Here is a 19,129-nt window from a genome sequence, read left to right as displayed (position 1 = left end):
TGCTGATTGAAGTGTACCTGGCTTCACCCTGTAATTCTGTTTCCTCAGCTGCAGAACTGGAACAGTCATAATCTGCCTAATCTGCCTTCCTCTCAAAGTCTTAGATCTTCAGACTTCTTGTGTGATTTCCCCTGAAATGCTGTGTACAAGAGGGCTTTGCAAATCAGTGCGCTATGCAAAGATGAGACACATGCAAAATAGTTTAGCCAGATGTTCAGTGGTGTTTTAAATTCCCTTTATTTAGCGAGGCAACAGTCAGTGTCACTGGTTCACTTTTATATAAAACTGTGATGACAGTTTAAAACCTGTGGTTAAACGAGGCTGACCTGCTTTGGACAGCATATTTGAAACTTCTTGTTGAAGTGTAGTGTAGATCCAGAAACGTGTTGTTCTGGCCCTCTGCCACCCGCCCCGCCCCCCATGTTTTTCCAGGAGCCTTGAGCCACGTGGGGTTGGTGATTCGAGTCACGTCATGGATGTGACTCTAGGGCTCTCGGAGAGACTCGCAGCCCCTAGAGCTGGAGGGAGCCGAGAGACTTGGCCCTTGGCTTGTGGAGGCCTTGAGAGGGGAGGTGAGAGCCACGGTTGGCGTCCCGGGCACAGCTGGCCTGGGCCCACATTGGTCTGCTGTGCCATCGTGGCCTCTCACGTCCGCGAGTTCTGTCATGGCCCTGGAGCACGGGGAGCTGGGGGGGGAACACAGACACCTGGCCTGCTTGGAGCTGCTCTCCGCCCAGCCCGGCGCTGAGTGTGGCGGCGCCATCTTCAGCAGAGGTTTCTGAGGCCTCGTGGGAGGAGGGCGGTCAGGGTAGAGCCCGTGTATGAGCCTGGTCGCTGCCCCCTCAGAGCTGGAACTCTTGCCTGCCTTCACCTGCCGGCGCCGCTGTCCCCCAGGCTGCAGGTGGAGGGGGCCAGGCCGTGGGGGTGAGCCCAGCCCTTGCCGGCTGTGCAGCCTGGCTGAGTCTCGTGGCTATTGAGGACGGACAGACTCCTCTGGCCTTGACTTCCCTTTCAACCTTCAAGTAGGTAGGCCCCGGAGCAGGAAAGAACCAGGGAGGAAGCCAGCCCGGAAACTGGTGTGCGTCACTCAGGACCCGCCCTCCTTATCGTTCTGTGCAAGGCCCTCTCCTGTTTGACTTCCTGTCCCCTCGTTCCTTCCCACCCACGGCCAGCCGCCCAAATGTGTTTCATTTGTGTTTGGGGTATTTGTGTATCTTGATAAACAAATCACGTTTACTGGTATTGAATGTATTTTTAATTCATATGAACTGTCCTGTCTGTAGGTATTGTTTTCGTACCTTGTTCCACTCGGTAACGTCCTCTTTAAGACGCAGGCACATCGCTGGTGTGCACCCAGTTCATGGCTGTTCAGCTCCTCTGTGGCATCCGGTGGGCGCCCCATTTCGCTTGCCCGCCCTCTTCATGGTGGACCCTTAGCTTGTCCCCAGACGGCTCGGGCGGCCTCTGAGGTTCATTCCGGGAGGAGGCGAGCTGGGCGTGGGGCGAGTGCTCTTTTAGTTTCACCGAGCACTGCCAGGTTGCTTCCTGGGGTGCCTGGGCGGGCGGGTGCTGCTCCCGCATGCACGCCGGCACTGACGCCTGAGTCGGTGCCTCGTTTTCTCTGGTGTCTTTCTAGAGTTACATCTGCCTCCCAGGCTTCCCCGCGTGACGGCCTGTATTTGCATTATCCTTCCGTCAGGTGTTCTGTGTGTCCCTGGTTGCTGTGCTTGAGTTCCGTCCTCATTTGAATCTCAGTCCCTCGTATGCCTTAAGACATTGCCTATTTCTTTTCCCAGTTGAATTGTTGAGGGAAAATCTTTCACATTAATGGAGTCGAGGCCATGTAATTGTAGTCTTCTGGGTCGTGCCTCGTGGATCCTGAGAGGCCCATTCCTACTCCAGATCACAAAATGTCTGTTTTCTGTTTAGCAGCCAAATCCCCCTGGGGTATAGGTAAGCATGAAGCTGAGGTCAGCTTTCCTCATTTATTATATCGGTTTAAGCTGAGTTTTTTTTCTCCTCCAGTGCCAGGTATTAAGCAGTCTATTCTTTTCCCACTGACCTGGTGTCACCTTAAATATTAAGCTTCCGTACAAGCACAAATCTGTCTTTAAGCTTGCTAGTCTGTTCTGTTGGTTTACTTCTCTGATGCTCACTGTCCCCCATTTTTTAACTGCTGTGTCGGGGAGGTCCCCCTGTCGCTCTTCCTCAAGTCTTTGGTTTCTTTCATAGGGTTTAGAACTTTTTCTCTGTCATGGTTTTGTGTGTCTCAGGTTAACTCCTAGGGCGAGGCGGGAAGGGGTAGAGGAATTGAATGCCTGGCAGCCTGAGGGTGGACTAGTACCCGCAGAGGAGGTGGGGGGGAGTGGGTGCTGTGTCTCACTGGCCTGGTGTGTTTGGCAGGTTCCAGCTTCAGGGGACAGAGAGGGGCATGGTCTTTGACCATCCCTGCTACCTAGCACCAAGCCCACCTCTCTGGGCTAGCGATTTCCCCTGGAGCTGTGCCCAGTCGCCTCTGCCTTCTTGGGGATTTTGTGCCGTTTTCATAGATGCATCTGCCTCTTTCTTGCCTCTGTGGGCTTTCCAGGGTGGTTTCCGGACAGGAAACTGGCAACCTGTTTAGATTTCCATCTTATCAGGCCTGGGAACCCATTGTGCATAACTTGGCTCCATTCACAGAGTTGGATTACATGGTAGAGATGACTTAGGACCCCATTCCACGCCTTCTCTGCTGGCAGCAACCACTTTTTTAAAAAAGCTTTGTGTTTGTGGTTTGCTTAGATCATATTTACGACTTCCTTGTAAATATTTGATGGGTGGAGCTTTGGCTGTCCTTTGGGAATGTGAAATTGTCCTTAAATTCTTTTCTCTCTGTTTTATAGGAATGATGTCTTTAAAATTCACTGGCTGATGGCTGCCCTTCCTTTCACCAAGTCTCTTTCCTTGGTGTTCCACGCAGTATGTATTAGTATTTTGGGGTCATTTATGAAATACCTATATTATCAGGGAAAATAAGTTGGAAGACAGGCTACATCCAACAACAGATAAAAGAATACCTTTGCCATGAAGCCTCCTTTGGTCTGGGAAGGGCTGGTCATGGGATAAATCATCATAGCCTCCCTAGTGCTAGACTTAAGACATCTTTAGATATTACCTACAGACTTGGAGTTTTCTCTTGTAGATATTTTATTTTTTCACCCTCCTAGTCATTTCTTGAGATTAGAGGGCCACCTCATGAATTGTTTCCACAGCTTCCTTTATTTTTTGAAATAGTCCCCCACGTTCCCATTTGATTTGAAATTCACTGTTAGCATACTTGTTTGAGAGGAAACTGATGCTCTGAAGGTTGAGGCATAAGAATTGAGTCAAGCTCTGAATATTTAGTGCCGATGCAGACTGAAATGAGCCAGCCGGCGGGAGACAGTCACAGCTTCCCCACTTTGTAGGCCTGCGAGATATCCGTGGGCCCCATCTGGGAGGGTGACAGTCTCCAGACTCTCTCAGAAGCCTACTGCCCGTAAGAATGTTGTCCTAGAAAAAGTAATAATGTATCCAGTTGCAGTTTCAAGAAAGGACGATTATTTGGCTAGTTTCCCGTTTGGATTAAGGTAAAAGGATTCCTTCTGGAATCATGCAGATGAGGAGTCATAGGATTCTTGGGTCACTTTCACATCCAGACAGCTACGTGTAGAGGAATGAAAGGTGCATGAAGGGACTGATGTCGGCTTTGGGCATCCTGCCTGCAGGCCTTTGGGGCGCTACTGAAGCTGGCCACTTCAGTGGAAATTCATTGGTAGCTTCAGGTAGCTCTAAATTTACAGGTTTGGTTCCTGCCCCGCCCCCCACCAAAGAAAATAGAGTTGAAGCTGGGTGATTCCACATAGGTTTTTTAACTGAGTTAGTTATTATGTAAGCAGCAAGGCTATGAGAAAGAAAGCTGTTGCCTGGGATTGAAAAGACCCGTGACATTTGGAGGATTTTTTTGTTTTTTTTTGGTTTTTTACATCTTTACTTTTATATATTAATTCATTAATTAGCCATTTAGTACCGCTTGTGGAATCTCAGTTCCCCTGCCCAAGGATTGAACCTGGGACCCAGCAGTGAAAACCTGGACTCCTAACCACTAGGGACTCCCTTGGAGATTTCTTATGAGAAGAGAATAGGCAGCCATTTGCCAGAGTGAATCATCTGCCTCAAGAGAGGGACCTTGGGACTCCTTGCCAGTACAGAGGTTAAGACTCCATGCTTCAAATGCAGGGGCTGCACATTCGATCCCTGGTCAGGGACTAAGATCCCACATGGTACGCAGTGGGGCCAAAAGAAAAGAGAGGGGCCCGGACTAGGGGTTAGTGACGTGGAACCCTTCTGTCTCGTTCCCCAGGCTCCCTGCCGTTCGCAGTGGGCTCACGTGCTTCACTGTGCATCCGCAAGTGCAGTGTTAGGGAGAGGGGGCGGGTGTCCCCATCACAAGGGCCTCTGGTGGCGTTTCCTGTCCTGCTGTGGGTAAGGCATTGGTAGACGGCCTTTCTGAAACGCACCTGTTTTCTCGCAGATCGACTACCACTACATCTCCTCCCAGGGCTTCCCGATCGAAGGGTGGGCTGTGGTGTACTACATCACTCACCTGTGAGTACCGAGAGTGCCTCGGGAAATACCCGTCCTGTGACGTAATGGCTGGGCAAGGCTGGGGAGCGGAGCTAGCGTGAGACCTGCCCCAGGGCGAGGGAGACGGCCCCGCCCTCACAGGGCAGCCGTGGGACACGTGGGTGGCTGTCAGCATGCTCCTGAAGGGGTCCCCCCAGCACAACAGTGGGCCACGTAGCTAACTATTGCTGTGCCGGAAAAGAAACGCTGTTCGCTGACGTGCGTTCCCTACATCTGGCCATCTGTCTTTTGGAGGAAGTGGGTGAAATCATAGAATGAGCTGTAGACTGTGACTCAGAATGAAAAGCTAAAGAGACCCGTTGATGTCTGTTCATTCTTCCCTTTTGCAGCTTGAAGGGGGCACTGCTGTTCATCACCATCGCGCTCATCGGCACTGGCTGGGCTTTCATTAAGCACATCCTTTCTGATAAAGACAAGAAGGTCTTCATGGTTGTCATCCCGCTGCAGGTAAAGGATTTCTAACCCTGCTCGTCCTCCTCCTCTCGAGCATTTGCTGGGCTGAGCTCCAGGCCTGTCTGGGGAGAGGAAGTTGGGTCTCCTGGAAACCCCCCTCCTCTGGCTTTGGGGTTGAATCCTGGGCCTGTCTTTCTGGATTCTGATGGACCCAGATCTCAGGTTGTTGCACTGGGAGGTGCTCCACCATCTGCCGTCTTTAAACAGCACATGAACAGGGAGCTGCTGAGAAGTTAGGGAAACGTACTGCCGCCTTTTCTGCATCTTAATGGTCCTCTTAGCAAAGAAGCTTGGGTACACTATGACTTGGTTAATGATTTCTCTTTTTTCTGGCTGTGCTGCTCGGCTTACAGGATCTTAGTTCCCCAACCAGGGATTGAACTGGACCGTGGCAGTGAAAGCACTAAGTCCTAACCACTGGACTGCCAGGAAATTCCCAACAAATTATTGTAAAATGTGAATGACACCAGTGAGTTTCCAGAAGGTAGAATATGAGACATTGGGGCAAACGTTTATTAAGAGCTTCATGTGTTTGGGGCCTTGGACTGAGGCCAACTTTAAAAAACTGTGAGCCCTTTAGGAAAGAAACTTTGTCTTATGTGTAGCAGTCTTATTGGAGGTAGAACTTGGACGTAAAGAATGCACGATAAACAGATCCTAGCAGGGACACACAACTCCTCAGCTCTGCTTGACCAGAGAGCATCTGTTTGATAAAGTTGTTCTTGTCTGTGATCATTTGGAGCCCAGTGCAAGTGTGGCGGGTGAGGATTGGAACGGTGCCAATTCCCCAGGCACCCAGGTCAGCCTGCTCACCCGGTGATTGATGGTTTGGCAATGTTTGTGGCAAAACCATCTTCACTTTCAATCATAAGAGACATATGTTCAGTTCAGTTCAGTTGCTCAGTCGTGTCCGACTCTTTGCAACCCCATGAATCGCAGCACGCCAGGCCTCCCTGTCCATCACCATCTCCCGGAGTTCACTCAAACTCAGGTCCATCGAGTTTCTCATCCTCTGTCGTCCCCTTCTCCTCCTGCCCCCAATCCCTCCCAGCATCATGATCTTTTCCAGTGAGTCAACTCTTCGCATGAGGTGGCTAAAGTACTGGAGTTTCAGCTGTAGCATCATTCCTTCCAAAGAACATCCAGGGCTGATCTCCTTTAGAATGGACTGGTTGGATCTCCTTGCAGTCCAAGGGACTCAAGAGTCCTCTCCAACACCACAGTTCAAAAGCATCAATTCTTTGGCACTCAGCCTTCTTCACAGTCCAGCTCTCACATCCATACATGACCACTGGAAAAACCATATGTTAGTGCCATGTAAATGCTCCAGACTGGTCGCTGTAGGTTTCCAGCGAGAGAGTATTCACTTCAGTTCGGATGATCTGGAAGAGCTGTCTGGTGGAGATGGGCCTGGCCTAGACAGGGGCAAACGTGACATCGCCGTCGGGCGAGCAGGAGAGGCCGAGGCGCTGGACGGGCCTTGGCTGTTGAGCCACCACGGCCACTTCTCTGCCGGGTAGTGTTCTCCAGCCTGCCAAGGCCTCAAGAGCTGGGAGACGGTGGCCGGGGTCCTCCTGCCCCGTCTCCCCTCCCTCCAGGGGCAGCTGCCCCCCTCTTCAGCCCCACTCTGCTTCACACAGCCTGGAGTGACGTGATAGAGGCTCTTCCCAGCTTTCCCTCTTCTGTTCCCCAGAAGGAACAAAAACACAAGGCTACAAGGCAGGTCACTCTGAGGAAGCAAGGCCATTTAGACAATCAAATATAAGGAAGTTACGAGGATTTAAATGCAAGGGCTAGTCTGGGAAGTCCTTGAACATCAGCCTTGACAAGTTGAAACTGTTTCCTTCTGGTCATGGGAGCCACTGTGCGCTCCTGAGTAGGGAGTGAAGCAAACGTGGCGTTTCAGGAACACTGTTGGCGCCTGGTCCCTCACCAGTGCCTCGAGTGGCACGGTGTGCCTTGTGTCCAGAGTGTGAACTGAGGGCAAGATGGAATTAAGCTGTTTATTTCCCAGTTTGTCTTCTTAGAGCCACAGATGCAGACCTGTACACTGGACGAGGCTTCTGAAGGAGCCCAGAGGCTGGGTGTCAGTGAGAGATTTCAGGCTAATTTTTGCATTGGTATGAAGTGTGGCTTCAGTGATGATTTAACTGATATGTCCTAGACGGAAAGAGAAACTACCCTTCCTAAGTCATAGCACGACAGGTTTCCCATTTCTGTGGAAATATGGAGAATTCCCTGTAGAGCAGTGAAGCAGAGTGTTTGGGACCACGGACTTTGCATGGAGTAGAGGTGGAACTCCTCTGCTTTCTTACCTAGTGATAATCTTCAAAAGAATAGTTCATCAACTGTGTTTCCCTTGTGCTCAGAGGTGTCACAGGTTTTATTTAAACTGTTGCCTTCTGTCTGACCAGCTGAGGGACTTTTCATAACATGCTGATTGCTTAGCGACAGGACGGAGCGCACACAGCCCAGCCTGTAGGCCCGGGTGTCCGCTGCCCCGGGGCTCTGTCGCACAGATCTGTCCATGCTCCCTGTGTCCCGCAGGTCCTGGCCAATGTGGCCTACATCATCATAGAGTCCACCGAGGAGGGAACGACAGAGTACGGCCTGTGGAAGGACTCCCTGTTTCTGGTTGACCTGCTGTGCTGCGGGGCCATCCTCTTCCCGGTGGTGTGGTGAGTTCCCCTCGGGGGGAGAGGCCACGCCTGCGCCACGGGCATGTCCATCCAGCCTGGCAGTTGGACCCGCCGAACCCAAACTGGTCAGAGTCACCCGGGGCACACGACAGCTTCCTGGGCCCCAGGCTGACCTGAGTTAGTCTCCAGGCTGGACTGGGGAGTTGTGCCTCTGTTAGGTTCCCCAGGGGACTGCAGTAGCGCTCACCTGGCACCAACTTTTTAGCACTTGAGATGCTGGAGAAGGGTTTGGAGATGAGAACTCAGTAGCAACATAAAACAGCCGTGTGAATTTGAAGGAAAGGGAGTTGAAGAAAGCCTACAGATGGCCTCTTCTTGCCAAGTTAGATAGAAAATGAGGAAGTACATCAACATAAAGCTAGTGGTAGTTCTCAGCTCATAAACGTAAATGTCATCAGATGGATTCACTTCATCCCTGAAATTGGCAGACTTTAGATGCATATACTGTGCTTTGACTATGTGTAAAGACAGTTAGTGCCAAGTCAGCGATTGAAGAGGAAGAATATTCTCCTTAGAGTGCATCCAAGTAAAGGAAATTCTTGCTTCCATAGGAAGAAAGAAAGGCTCACAGAAATCGAACACTCACCCTCATTATGATCTAGTTCTGTGGCCACTTGAAAGCAATCAGTTCTTTTGGAATAAAGTTTTAAAAAATAGACTTAGCTGTCTTCTCTTAGAAGTGAGGTGTTCCCATACTGCAGTGCCCCACACAGTGAATTAGTATTTTTATGGTCCTGGGGTTGATGGGGTCGTTCATTTTTCTGATTATTTAGAACGTGGTGTCAGTGGAGTGTAATCCTCGTTTCAGTCAGTTAGATCCACTTTGTAAAACTTTATTGGGGCCCACTGGATGTTGGTTGCGGCATGTGGGCTCTCAGTTGCGGCATGTGGGATCGAGTTTCCTGACCAAGGATCAAGACTGGGCCCCTGCATTTGGAGCAGTCTCTTCACTGCTGGCCCACCGGGGAAGTCCCAAGCATGTTAGATTCACTCTTAACCTAACTCGTACATCACACATATTCACATATCAGTTCAACAGACAGCTGCCTGCTTAGGAGAGAGCACAAATGAGTCTTCATAGTCTCCACAACTGCCCCGTATCCTGTTCAGGAATAGCGACCTAGACATTTGAAACAGGATGACTAGCATCGTCTCTAGTTGGAAAGAGCGTCTTACTACTAGGGAACAGAGCCTCAGCCCCAACTCTGACGCCTGTCACCCTCAGCACAGCAACATAGAAGGGACCTGTGGGCAGGTTCCCCCGTGGTCCAGTGGTTAGGACGCTGAGCTTCCACTTCTGGGGGCCCCTGTTGGAATCCCTGGTCCGGGAACTAGGATCCTGCAAGCCACAGAGTGCGGCCAAAAAGGGAAATTGAGGAAGGCCGAGATGCACTGTGGAGCTACAAAGGGTCCCTTCCTGCCGTTCGTTGATTGCAGCACTAAGGAGTAGATGCCAAACGGCAAGATTCTTCACGGTAGATGTTCTGAAAATCGCTGTAAAATGAGAAAAACCCAACTACTAGAGAGATGATCTAAGAAACTTCCAGAATTTCTTTCGGACACTCAGGTTCAGCCAGCATCGGTTTGGCGTCGTCTTTGTGCTCCTTAATTTCATGTGTTGTGCCATTCAGTTCTCCCAGGTGGGCAGACTACAGAGTTTTTGGGAGAAAGGACTCACAGTCCAGTCGAGCGTGGTTGGCTGGGCTAGGCCTGCAGCCCAGGCCCACGAGACTCCGGCCCTGCCCTGCAGCGGGTCTGCTCGCGCTGTGCCCTTCCTCTCAGACAGTCCCTCCTTCCGTGCCCCTCAGCTCTGCCTGGAACGCTGGTCCACAGCTTCCTTAAGAACGTTCCTGTTCTGCTGTCTGTACTAATGGTAATTAGTTGCCAGCACTTTCTAGCTGGAAAAGACTCCTTGGAGGCCAGCATGTTTTTGGCAAAGTTAGAAATACCCAGTCAGTGAAATACCAAGTTTGCATGAATCCTTGTGCTCACAGCCCCTAGGTCTAGGCTTTAGAGGTCGGCCTGTGACCTTATAGGGTCCATCCTCTCCAGGTGGCAAGTGAGCTCATTGAGCCTGCATTGTCTTGGTCCATTTGGGGTGGGGGCATAGTGGTGGGACTGAGATTAGATATTAGGCTGGTGGAAAGTAATTGCAGTTTCGGACCGTGAATTTTAAATCACTGTGTGTGCTCAGTTGCTCAGTCTTGTCTGACTGTTTGCGACCCAATGGACTGTAGCCTGCCAGACACCTCTGTCCATGGGGATTCTCCAGGCAAGCGTAGTGGAGTGGGTTGCCATGCCCTCTTCCAGGGAATCTTCCCAACCCAGGGATCGAATCCAGGTCTCCTGCATTGCAGATGGATTCTTTACTGTTTGAGTCGCCAGGGAAGCCCTTAAATCATTATAACTGTGCTCAAGCACAGCTTTATTAATCAAAATAGGAACCGTTACCATCAACACATTTTTGCCAATGAGGAATAAGTTTGTTTATTCTTGTAGCATAAAAATCTATGCTTTGGGATTCAACAAGCTCTTGGAAAGCATTTTCTGCCTCCTGTTGGTTGTGGAAGCGTTTTCCTGTAAGAAGTTGTCAAGATGCTTGAAGGAATGGTAGTCATTTCCCTAGTCTAAAATAAATATAAAATAAACAGCAAGTAATAAAGCGAGGAATGTGCATTAAAGTGATGTATAACATAACCACATTTATTTAAGAATGTATTCCAAAATCAAACAGCAAAGTTCAACAATGCAAGACCATAGTTACTTCTGCACCAACCTAAAGAAGATGCAATGGAGAAGGCAGTGGCACCCCACTCCAGTACTTTTGCCTGGAAAATCCCATGGACGGAAGAGCCTGGTAGGCTGCAGTCCATGAGGTCGCTAGAGTCCAACACGACTGAGCGACTTCACTTTCACTTCTCACTTTCATGCGTTGGAGAAGGAAATCGCTGCCCACTCCAGTGTTCTTGCCTGGAGAATCCCAGGGACTGAGGAGCCTGGTAGGAGGCCGTCTAGGGGTTACACGGCTGAAGCGACTTAGCAGCAGCAGCAGATGCAGACTGCTCACGACTGTGTTTTGATCTCTCCCCTCACACCAGGCCCTTGCCAGACTTCATGCAGCCAGCAGAGGGCGTCTTTAACTCTCAGGCTTGAGAGCCACACATGCCTGAGGCTTGGTTATCACCATCACCATGTCTAGGGAGTGCTCTATAAAGTCATCCATTCCAGCCTTTTAGTTTATGTGGAGAAATTCAAGGCCTCAAGTTACTAGTACTGAAAATGGAGAGGAATGCAAATTCGTTAGCTAACCTTTTGTTCTGCAAATGTTTCTTTTAGGTCAATTAGGCATTTACAAGAAGCATCAGCCACAGATGGAAAAGGCAAGTTCCTTTGTATTGTTTGTATTCTTTTGCTCTTTTGGCCAGCCTTCCCTAAAGCCTTGTGCCTGGGTACTGCAGCGGGCGGGGCGGGGGGGGTGGGGGGGTGGGGAGGGAAGGCTGGCTTCCTGGGGGGAGGGTGGGTGGGCAGGGGCTTTGTAAGAGCAGCCCGGTTGTTGGGGGTTGTTGGGTGACGAGGCGGGTGGGGAGCGTTGCTGAGCCCAGCTGTATAAGGCTTGGGAGTGACTCTGCTTACCAGATGATTCACCGCATTTCCATTCGTGAGTGTGATCCTCACCTTCTCAAAACTGAGTCAGGAGGAGCAAATGTTGTCTTGGAAGGACCAGATAACACCTCCCCATGCGAACAGAAGGTCTTATGGATCCGGGATGGCTATGTGTAAAGCGTCCCTTCCTGCTGACTTAAAACACACTTTCAAAATAGATGTGTCGGTATTAATTTAAAAAGAGACTGATGCCAGAAAGAACCTCTAAAGCGATCTGATTTTTAAGTTGTCTTGCAGTTAGAACCCTTCTGCTGCTTCTTGGTTTTCCGACTCGGCCTCCTAAGTCAGAAAAGAAACTGCAGAGAAAGTGTTGTGTGTGTCTCGGGGCTTATTTGAATCATGTCCAGGACTGCAGGGTGCCGTGAGCCAAGTGGGGATTTCAGGCCACAGGGGTCAAGGAGCCAGACTCACAAAGGTCCCACCTGCCTCTGGATCCATGAAGTCACACACCCAGTGCTGTGCTAATGTTCTTTAAGGCAGATTATTCACTTGTCGTTAGATAAAATATGTTGTCAATCTGTTTTCTGATTGTAAAAGTAATGTGGATTCATTTTGGAAATTTTGGTAAATAGTAGGTAGGAATCTTCCTTCACACTTGCTGTATGAGTATCACATCATTTTCTCTAATTTGAATTAACCTGACTTCAAGCCTTCCCACCAGTGTCAGGCACAATCTTGGATTCTTATTGAGAGCACAATACATAGTCTGGGGCCCACAGTAGTTCCTGTTGAGATTCCTGCTATCCGGGTCTTGCTGTGAGTAGCCTGGTGTGTGAGGGTCATGCCAGGCTGGGAGCCTCAGTCAGTGCTCAATTCCAGGCTCCCAAGGCCCCTCGGCTCCCCGGGGGGCCACAGGCCCACCCCCTGCAGAATGTGCCAGCTCATTTTCTTTCTAGTCTCAGGAAATAGCTCTCTCGTGTTTTTCACTCCTTCCTTCGAAGGCCCTGGGTTTCCTTCTCCCTCTGGAATGCCCTCGGTGATAGATTCTTTTCAGTGAGCTGAAGCTGGACTGTGCTCTGCAGAAATCTTTTGCTTTTAGCCTGGCTACCTAGCCTTCCTCTGAGCCGTGGATCTCATAGAACCCTCCTGCCTTCTCGCAATGGATGAAGGAAAGCTACTGAAAACAGACCACAAATGAGAGTCTCAATAAAGCATCTTGTCACAAACAAGAGGATCCAAAGTAGAAAATAAAACCCACCTTCTGGGAATACCTATTGTTTGGGCATTTTCTTGACTTTTTTTCCTTCTTCTATGCATGTTGTATGTAAAATTAGTTTTGTTGTTATTATTTTTAATGTGTGCATACCGCTGTATTTGTTCACGGGTTTTATTTATGTTTTGGCCGGGTTTGGTCTCTGTTGCTGCTCGCGGTCTTTCTCCAGTCGCGGGCCGTGGGCTTCTCGTTGTGGTGGCTTCTCCTGTTCTAGAGCACGGGCTTTAGGCACGTGGGCTTCAGCAGCTGCAGCAGGCGGGCTCAGTAGCTGTAGCTTGTGGGCCTCGTCGCCCCGAGACACGTGGAGCTTCCACGGACCAGGGATTGGCTGTGTCCCGTGTTCTTACCCACCACGCCACCAGGGAAGTCCCGTTTATTATTTCTGTAACTTAATAGATCTTTCTCTGACTTTAATGTGTTGAGATGTGACATTTTAACTTTTTTTAATCTTTTTACACTTGTGGTTCTGGGTTCACTTTTCTGACCATTCGACTGAAAATGTCTAAAAACCCTAAGGGTACTGTCCTCCAGTCGATCAGTTTTATCTGTCCTCTTCTTCCCCTTGGTGAGTTCCTGGTTCTTCCTCAGCGCTGCCTTCTCCCGTTCTCTCCGCCATCCTGACCCTCTGGCACCTCTCTGCCTTCTCCACCTTCCTTTTAGAGGACATGAAGGGTGACTGTGGCAGTTAATTGTCTCTGTGACCATTTATTCCATGAGAAGTTGACCGTTGGCTGAGCATCCTGGTGAAGTGTTCTCCCTGGGATAGATGGTGCAGCCAGGAGGGGTCACCCCTGCTCGCCCACATCCGTAGTGAAGAGAAGCATCATGGAGCAGGCATGCTTTTGTCATCGTCCAGGGCGCATGAGGCAGTTTCCTATTCCTTCCACCAGGTGACAGCAAGGGGCCTCTTGAGTGGAGGGCCAGTCCGAGAGCCGGAAGTCGTGAGGGCACACCAGGCTCGAGTCCACCGTTCTCAGGGGGACAGACCATTAAGAAAGCACCCACTTCCCATCAGCAGATATCTCAAACCCTTTGAAAGGGGGACAGAGTAGATGGGAGTAGGGGTGTCTCCTTGATCTGAGTTCCTCCATTGAACTGACTTAGGCTGGGGGTGCTTTTGAGCTCATCTCCAGACGCGTGCTTCACTCTGCAGTTTGAGAGCTGCGACACTTGCAGAGTCAGGGCAGCCATGTCCCCGCGATTGATGTCTCCCCTGCAGAGAACTCGGGCCAGCTGGCTGTGCTGGCAGGCCCTCCTCAAACGTGACTGCTGAGTGGCCGTGCCCCGCCCTGCCACCCAGGACAGTGGTGCGGCGGCACGGGAAGGCTCGAGTGAGCACACCGCCCGTGGACCCCTGGGTCTGGGATGTGGTGCTGACCCTCTGCTCCTCAGTTTGCCCTTCCTGAGATCTCGCCCATCCTGAGACAGCTGACAGAGTGAAGGCTGTGGACGATAAAATCTCCTGCATTTGGAAGCTTTTCGCTGGATGGAGCCTGACACTTTGGTTCTTATTCTTAGGCTCATTATTCCACTGACTAATTGCATGACCTTGACAGTGACTTGGGCTTAAGAACGTCAGCTTCTTGAGAGTGTGCCGCCCAAGCTGCCTGATCGCAAGCAGGGGCAGCGCTGTCGCCGCTCTGCCTGCACTTGGGGTCCGTGGTGCTTTCAGAGAAGCTGGGCTTGGAGTTGTTGACGTCTTCGTCTCTGGGCTCCTTCTGACTGAAGCTGAGAGAGTGTGAAGGACGGCATGGAGGGCGAAGCTGCCCACTGTCCTAGTCACGCATTCGTCTCCTCTGTCACACGTGCTGGCTCCTCTCACGTCCTTTGTCATTTGGAGTCACTGCTGCGCCGCGTTCTGAGAGGCGGCTTCATGGAGCCTTCACAGGCACGTCCGACTCTGCTGCCGCTGCGTTTCAAGCCCGCCAGGAGTCGCCGTCTCTGCCCTTGAGCCTGCCTTCCTATTCCCTTTTCTTCCTCCAGTGTCGTTACCTCAGAGGATGCCTTGGGGATACACGCCCTGCGTCTAATTAACAGTCTCTGTTTCTGAGCATCTCCCTCCCCACAACCCCCTTGAGTTTCTGAGGAAAATTTCAGAGGAAGCGTTCTGGGGAATCTTAGCTTTCACATGAGCTTCAAAAGCCCTGAAACAAATGGTGGTTGGCTGGTTGCTGGGGGGGGTGGAGAAGTGGCTTCATTCCAGCCACTGCCATGTTCTGAAAGTAGCTGTGACCTCGAGAGGTCACAGCGGTTCGTCAGGGCAACCATCCTCCAGAGGGTCCTTGGGGTCAGAACTTTCTTCGTAATGCGATGTCATCAGCCTTCTTTGCTGTTGATTTTTGCACTGATGGCGCAGAAGCAGTGGCGGGTAAGCCAGCTGGCACCTCAGCAGGCTGCTCGGCCGGGGCACCGGACTGCTGTGGCCGCTGCCTTCTCTTCATTCTCGCCTACTCACGGGTGGAGAAGGCTCGCGTCACTGAAGAGAGCCCTTGATGAGTTAGGAGAAACTTTCAACGTCGGTACATCGCAGCCCTTGGGCTCCTGTCTTTCACGGCTCCGAGTGGAATGGGACACGCCCAGGAAGCACTTGCGCTTCCTTCTGGAGGGTGGCGGTCATCTTGAGGGAGAGCACGTGTGCGGCGGTGTGAGCTTGTGAGCTCCGCCAGCTGTGTTCTCTCGGGCGTTTTGGGGCTCTGCTGGGTCTCTGTTACTTTTGCACGGGCTTCTCTAGTTGGCGGTGTGAGGTCTTGGCGTGGCAGGGGCTGCTCTAGGGAGTGCGGGCCTCAGTAGTCGTGGCACACAGGCTTAGTTGCCCCGCAGCATGTGGCATCTCCCCAGACCCAGGGGTCGAACCCAGATCACCTGCATTGGCAGGCGGATTCTTGACCACGGAAGGCCCAGGACACTGTTTTTATTTGAAGGAATGATGACAGTCAAACTACAGTTACTCAGGCCTGGGCTTTTAACAGACATTTTCTTGAAATTGAATGAAATGTGTATGTCACTTCAGGAAAGCAAAAAGTATTTGTTGTCAGTGATCTCATTTTCGCTTGAAAACACAGGTTTTAATTTAGGAAAACGTAGAATCTACCCCTGTAAACTTGACAGCTTCCCAGTTTTTAACAGACATCTGATATGAACAGAGGTGATATTAATAAATGTAAATATTTCATGATGAATTTCAGTATTTCCGAGATCTCCTCTAACTCAGTGAGAGAATATTTTCCACCTGATCAGTGCATGTTACACACACATGAGTGAAAGATCTGTTCAGCGCTTGAGGTGGACCAGCGGATTGCACTGTGACAGTATGGAGGTTCACTGCTGCAGTTTCAGATTCCCCGTCTTAGTTCCCCATCTTTAAGAAGCTACCACTTGTCAAGCTGTAATGCAGAATCAAAGACGACTGTTTGCAGTTCTCTGAGAAGGCCTGCCTCTGATCAGGCCCTATTTTTTTTTTAAATAAACTTCAATCAGAACACTCCCTCACATCAGACTGAAGGCAGAAGCAAATATGAGAATCCAGTTCTGTTCTATTAGGCCAGACGTTAAAGGGATTTGCAAAAATGGGAAACAGTTTTACTCTTCTCCTGAAATTTGAGTTTTTTATTTTATGAGGAAAACATTGTTTATATTAACACATAACAGATCTATTTTTGCTAACCTATAAATGAGCTATTAAATATCTAAAAAATTTGTGTCAGTTTCTAATACGGTAGGTACCGGTAGACTTGACCCACACTAACAGACGCTCTGGAACGTGGGAAGGGTCCCGAGACTGAAAGTCTGAGAGCCGTGTCTTAGGGATGAGACTTGTTGAGCCTCTGCTGGTCACGAGGGCCACGAGCGGGAGCGGAAGCTGCCTGGCTCTCTTCTCCTGTGCCTGCTGAGCCCGTTTCAGACTTAGTTGGCCATATTCTTGTGACGAAGATGTCTGTTCATTCTGGACAATTAAGGGGGGGGGAATGTTTTATTTGGGTTTATTCGTATAAACAGGCCGAACAAAAAACCCACTGCCGAGAAAGGAAGAGAAGTAACCCTCCGCCTGTTTTTGTAGATAAAGTTTTATTGGAACACAGCCGTGCTCCTGTGTACACTTGTGGTCTGTGGCTGCTTTTGCGCTGCAGTGGCAGGGCTGAGGGGCTGTGGCAGAGACCACCCGGCCCAGAGGGCCTGAAACACTTGCTCTCCAGCGCGCACAAAAAGAGTCTGCCGGCTGCTGGCTGCTGTAGACATTCAAGAGATACCATCTTAGAAACTGCACCTACAGTGTAGCGGTGTTGACTGACTTCCCTCTATATTGAGCACTGTGAAAACTGTAAAGCTCACCCTGCTATTTACTGAACTCCAGCTCTGTGTCCAGAGCTGCGTTTCTTGTTGTTTGATTGGAACAATAACTTTTACGTCATCCTCTGCCCTGATATTTTACCTAACCTGTTACTCTAATGGGAATCCATGATTTTCTTTAAGTAACCTGCTGGCTCGCTCTCTGGGTGGTGTGACAGAAGCATTCATAAAACGCCCGCATCTCCTATGGCGTGAGGTGAGGGGGCATGGGTCAGGCCCTTGGAGGGTTCTGTCCTGTGCTCAGGGCCGCCTCACCAAAGCACGTGGCAGCCCTCTGACCCTGCTGTTTGTCCCATGGCGTCCGTGATGCCCTACCCCGGCGTGTGGCACCCAGGTGTGGGCAGGGTTGTGTGGCCTTCAGCAAATTTTCAAACAAGTCTGTGACCCTAGGAAGGGTGAAAACCATAGCTAAGTAGACTGTCATTAGAATGAGAGGAAAAAAAAAATCTAGTTTTTGAGATTGGCTTAAAACAGTGATTTTTAATTTCTTTAAACCCCAAAAGCTTTCTCATCTCAGATCACCCAAAATTCCTTCTCTGTTGTCATCCTGGTCACAGCTTCTGGGCAACATTTTGAAATGGTCACTTAACCAGGGATACCACCCTGAGTATGTGTAACCTACGGCCGAAAGCAAAGGGGCCCCTCACATCCCTAGGCTGAGAACCCGCTTCATCTTGGACACATGGCCAGTTTTTTAGCCTGTGTGTGCTCCATTGCTAAGTGGTGTCCGACTCTTCACGACTCCATGGACTGTAGCCCACCAGGCTCCTCCGTCCATGGGATGCTCCAGGCAAGAATGTTGAAGTGGGTGGCTGTGCCTCCTCCAGGGCATCTTCCTGGCCCAGGGATCGAACCCAGGTCTCGGGTCTGCTGCATTGGCAGATGAGCTCTTTACCACTGTGCCACCTGGGAAGCCCTGTTTTTTATTAGGCCTTTGAAACACTGGGGACCTGATTGCCTGAGGGGTCCCTCCCTTGGCCCCCCAGCAGGCCTGCTCAGCCGTCTGGGTTCTTTTTCTGGGGGGTATCAGCACACATGTGACTCCGGGTCTCGAGGCAGACACAGTTGAAAGCAACTCTTGTTGACTGCTGCAGCACTCAGGGAGGTCAGGTTCTCTTCTTGCGGAGACGTTGTTGCTGCTGGCCAGGCTGTGTCTTCAAGCAGCGGGATGTCTATCCATCTCCCTCGCCGCAGTGCACTGAATATGTGCCATGGGCACAGCCTTGGGGTGGGGAGGGTGGGGCCCAGACATGCTGCTCAGCGCAGCTCATCATGGTAGCTTCTGGAGATGGTGTGATGGGGTGATTGCTGACCGCAGCAGAGGCGGAGACTGCTCGGCCCTGAGGACCCTTCAGCCCCCTAGCAGGGGGTTCTCTGGTGCAGTTCTAGAGCAGAAGGGAAGAGAGAGGCAGAAGCATGCTTGACTCAGCAAAGCCCTTCGCAGAGTTACGTTCCTCGTCAGCCACTCTCTTGGGCCATTCTTGTTTCTTTTCGCTAGTCATTGAAGGTAAGCTTTTGCTTACAAGAAGATGCGCGCACAGCTCTTAACTGTGACTTTTGACCACTCCTGGGTCACTGGAGTGGATGTTTTAAGTGGACTGTGGAAATACCACGTTTTCACATGAGCCTCAACAGAGTGAAGGTCAAAAATTTCACCTGTTAGTAGTCCTTCTTTTCTTAGCAGGCCCTCTCCCACCCTCGTTCCTGACACCTTCTCTGAGATAGGTTAGTGGGGTCTCTTAATGAGGCCAGAAGGTGCCCCATGAGTTAATCGCTCCCCAGAAAGGACGCTTTGGGAGCAGGGTGGTCCCAGGTCAGGAGACGCCTGGCTCTCTCAGGTCTGTCCCCCGCCCAGAGCAGGCCCGCGCCGGGAGCGGAGGCAGACTGTGGAGCCCGTACTGTTGAGAGTGAGTCAGCCCGAGTCTCCCACTGGCCTGGCTTTGCCATCACACTCATTTCACTGGTTTTTTTGTTTGACTCAGAATTCCTCCATAGCAGCAGGGAGGAAGCAGGGAAAAAGCGGGTAGGTAGGGCGGATGTTTTTAAGCCTTGAGGCTTTCTGGGAAAGGATTGTTTGGGAAATTTTCCA

At 50.7% G+C, this 19,129-nt stretch overlaps 1 protein-coding gene across 3 annotated transcripts in view; it reads left to right on the top strand.

The window, feature by feature from the left end:
* GPR107 (G protein-coupled receptor 107) overlaps positions 1 to 19,129 on the top strand; it is a 57,865-nt gene that overhangs the window by 22,515 nt on the left and 16,221 nt on the right. For all 3 annotated transcript variants that reach the window (XR_011255447.1, XR_011255446.1, XM_069582172.1), the window contains exons 10-14: positions 2,883 to 2,958; positions 4,553 to 4,626; positions 4,995 to 5,112; positions 7,666 to 7,796; positions 11,154 to 11,197. Coding sequence is in view for 1 of the 3 variants with exons in the window: in XM_069582172.1 (XP_069438273.1) it covers positions 2,883 to 2,958; positions 4,553 to 4,626; positions 4,995 to 5,112; positions 7,666 to 7,796; positions 11,154 to 11,197 (443 nt within the window). In the remaining 2 variants the exon portion in view is untranslated. The remainder of the gene's footprint in view (positions 1 to 2,882; positions 2,959 to 4,552; positions 4,627 to 4,994; positions 5,113 to 7,665; positions 7,797 to 11,153; positions 11,198 to 19,129) is intronic.

This window comes from Ovis canadensis, chromosome 3, assembly GCF_042477335.2.
Source record: "Ovis canadensis isolate MfBH-ARS-UI-01 breed Bighorn chromosome 3, ARS-UI_OviCan_v2, whole genome shotgun sequence".
Taxonomy (NCBI): Eukaryota; Metazoa; Chordata; class Mammalia; order Artiodactyla; family Bovidae; genus Ovis; species Ovis canadensis.
Note: the sequence above shows the minus strand (reverse complement) of the source record. Positions and strands in the feature narration are given on the sequence as shown.